The sequence below is a fragment of the Notolepis coatsorum genome (genome assembly GCF_963971535.1).
Source record: "Notolepis coatsorum genome assembly, chromosome: 11".
NCBI classification, from domain to species: domain Eukaryota; kingdom Metazoa; phylum Chordata; class Actinopteri; order Aulopiformes; family Paralepididae; genus Notolepis; species Notolepis coatsorum.
This window is the reverse complement of record NC_140175.1, coordinates 98,024,637-98,026,519: the sequence shown is the minus strand read 5'-3', so window position 1 is coordinate 98,026,519 and position 1,883 is coordinate 98,024,637. Positions and strand designations below refer to the sequence as shown.

Here is a 1,883-nt window from a genome sequence, read left to right as displayed (position 1 = left end):
GCTGGCTCCAGCAGCTTGTCGATCTGCTGGAGCCAGCTAACGTTAGGTTGCTGAGGCTATTAGCACATCGACAAGCTGCTGGATCTCCCGATGCTGGTTGAAGTGGAGCTAGGTAGCCAGCAGGCTAAATGCTCCCCGACGACAACGTGGCTACTCATCCCGGGAGATAACGGCGCTGCCTGGCTGGTTAGCGTTAGTTAGCCAGCAACCAGCCAGGCAGCGCCGTTATCTCCCGGGACGAGTAGCCACGTTAGTTAGCCAACAACCAGCCAGGCAGCGCCGTTATCTCCCGGGACGAGTAGCCACGTTAGTTAGCCAACAACCAGCCAGGCAGCGCCGTTATCTCCCGGGACGAGTAGCCACGTTAGTTAGCCAGCAACCAGTCAAGCTAACGTTAGCTGGCTCCAGCAGCTTGTCGATGTCGTCGGGAGCATTTAGCCTGCTGGCTACCTAGCTCCACTTCAACCAGCGTTGGGAGCTCCAGCAGCTTGTCGATGTGCTGGTAGCATCAGCAAGCTAACGTTAGCTGGCTCCAGCAGCTTGTCGATGTGCTGGTAGCATCGGCAAGCTAACGTTGGAGCTCCCAACGCTGGTTGAAGTGGAGCTAGGTAGCCAGCAGGCTAAATGATCCCGACGCTGAACTGCCTGCGTCTGTCTGTCAAAGACAGAGGGAACCGCATCGGGCTTCAGCTGATTAGTGGTCTTCTGGACAAATCTCCCACCCCAACAACATAATCCGAGGCAATGAAGTGTTCGCTGCAGATCCTCCTTCCCTGTCCAACAGGCTGGTCGCGCCGTCTGGGTGCAGGCAGCCCGAGCCAACATGTCAACAACACTGTTTTTTTCACTGGTAGTTTGTGGAAATTAACCAACTTTCCTCTCTCTCACATGGTAAAATTAGTTTGAACAGCCAGGAGCAATACAAACAGAACCACCGCGGTCCCGTTGTTTTGTAGGCAACATTTTATTTGCTGACCGACCCATTCAATATAGGCAGCTAACCAGAGTGTATACACCCAAGCCACGGTATGACGTCAGCAACAAAATGGCCGCGCCCATAATGCTAAATGCTTCAGAAATGTACACAACAAATCGTTTTTTCTTAGAAACTGCTTATTTTTATAACGTGACTTCTTCTGTGGCTTATCTAAATACTAATGTGATGCTATGAATATGTATTTATCGCACTGCTTCATCTCCACTTTAAGCTAGCTAGAATTGTCACTACCTAAACATATGGTAAAGTTTCGTAGTGATCATTTCGGTAGCACGGGGCTTGTGCCCCGGATTCGAGTCTGTATACCGAGTGATACAGTGTCCTTTCAGTTCGTCGCCCTCCGTCTCTCCAGTCCAGGCTATGCAACATCCGAACTGCAAGTCTGTTGTTCCCACGCTGCTGTCACCCTCCTCACGCCCCAATACTGGGCCCCGCAGCAGCGTTACTCCTCACAGTTGGTTCCACACCTCTCTCCTTTCTGCGGAGGAAGACAACAGGGGCTGGCCCGGTCGGTGCGTCATGGCGGAACCTTTCCGCTCCCAGCAGCAGCAGCAGCAGTACCGTGACCGTCGGCTGTGGATTCCCCCTTCTTCTGAACGCCTTTCACCTCCCCTGAAGAAGGACAGCTTTTTATTAACTTCTCATCGCTTTCACGCCATTTTCACCGTGAGGTTCAGCGCTCCTGCAGTTCCAGATAAGGGACCCACTGGTTCTTGCAGCGACTCTCTTCACAGTAGCTGCTCACGTCTTGCAGCGCCTGGCATGTCAGAGCTTGACACTGTGTGTTCTGCAAAATAATAAATACAAAGATAACACTGTTAGACATATGTCTCACTCACAATGGAAGAAGAATAAGCTGCACAAACCAATGCAAACTATACAAAAA

At 51.5% G+C, this 1,883-nt stretch overlaps 1 protein-coding gene across 1 annotated transcript in view; it reads right to left on the bottom strand.

The window, feature by feature from the left end:
* Positions 1 to 1,439: 1,439 nt before the first annotated feature.
* The window catches only part of LOC311236732 (growth arrest and DNA damage-inducible protein GADD45 beta-like), a gene marked incomplete at its 5' end in the record, with an annotated part of 1,825 nt that continues 1,381 nt past the window's right edge, over positions 1,440 to 1,883 (bottom strand). The window contains one exon of the mRNA XM_084324475.1: positions 1,440 to 1,784. Coding sequence (XP_084180601.1) covers positions 1,671 to 1,784 — 114 coding nt within the window. The 3' untranslated portion in view covers positions 1,440 to 1,670. The remainder of the gene's footprint in view (positions 1,785 to 1,883) is intronic.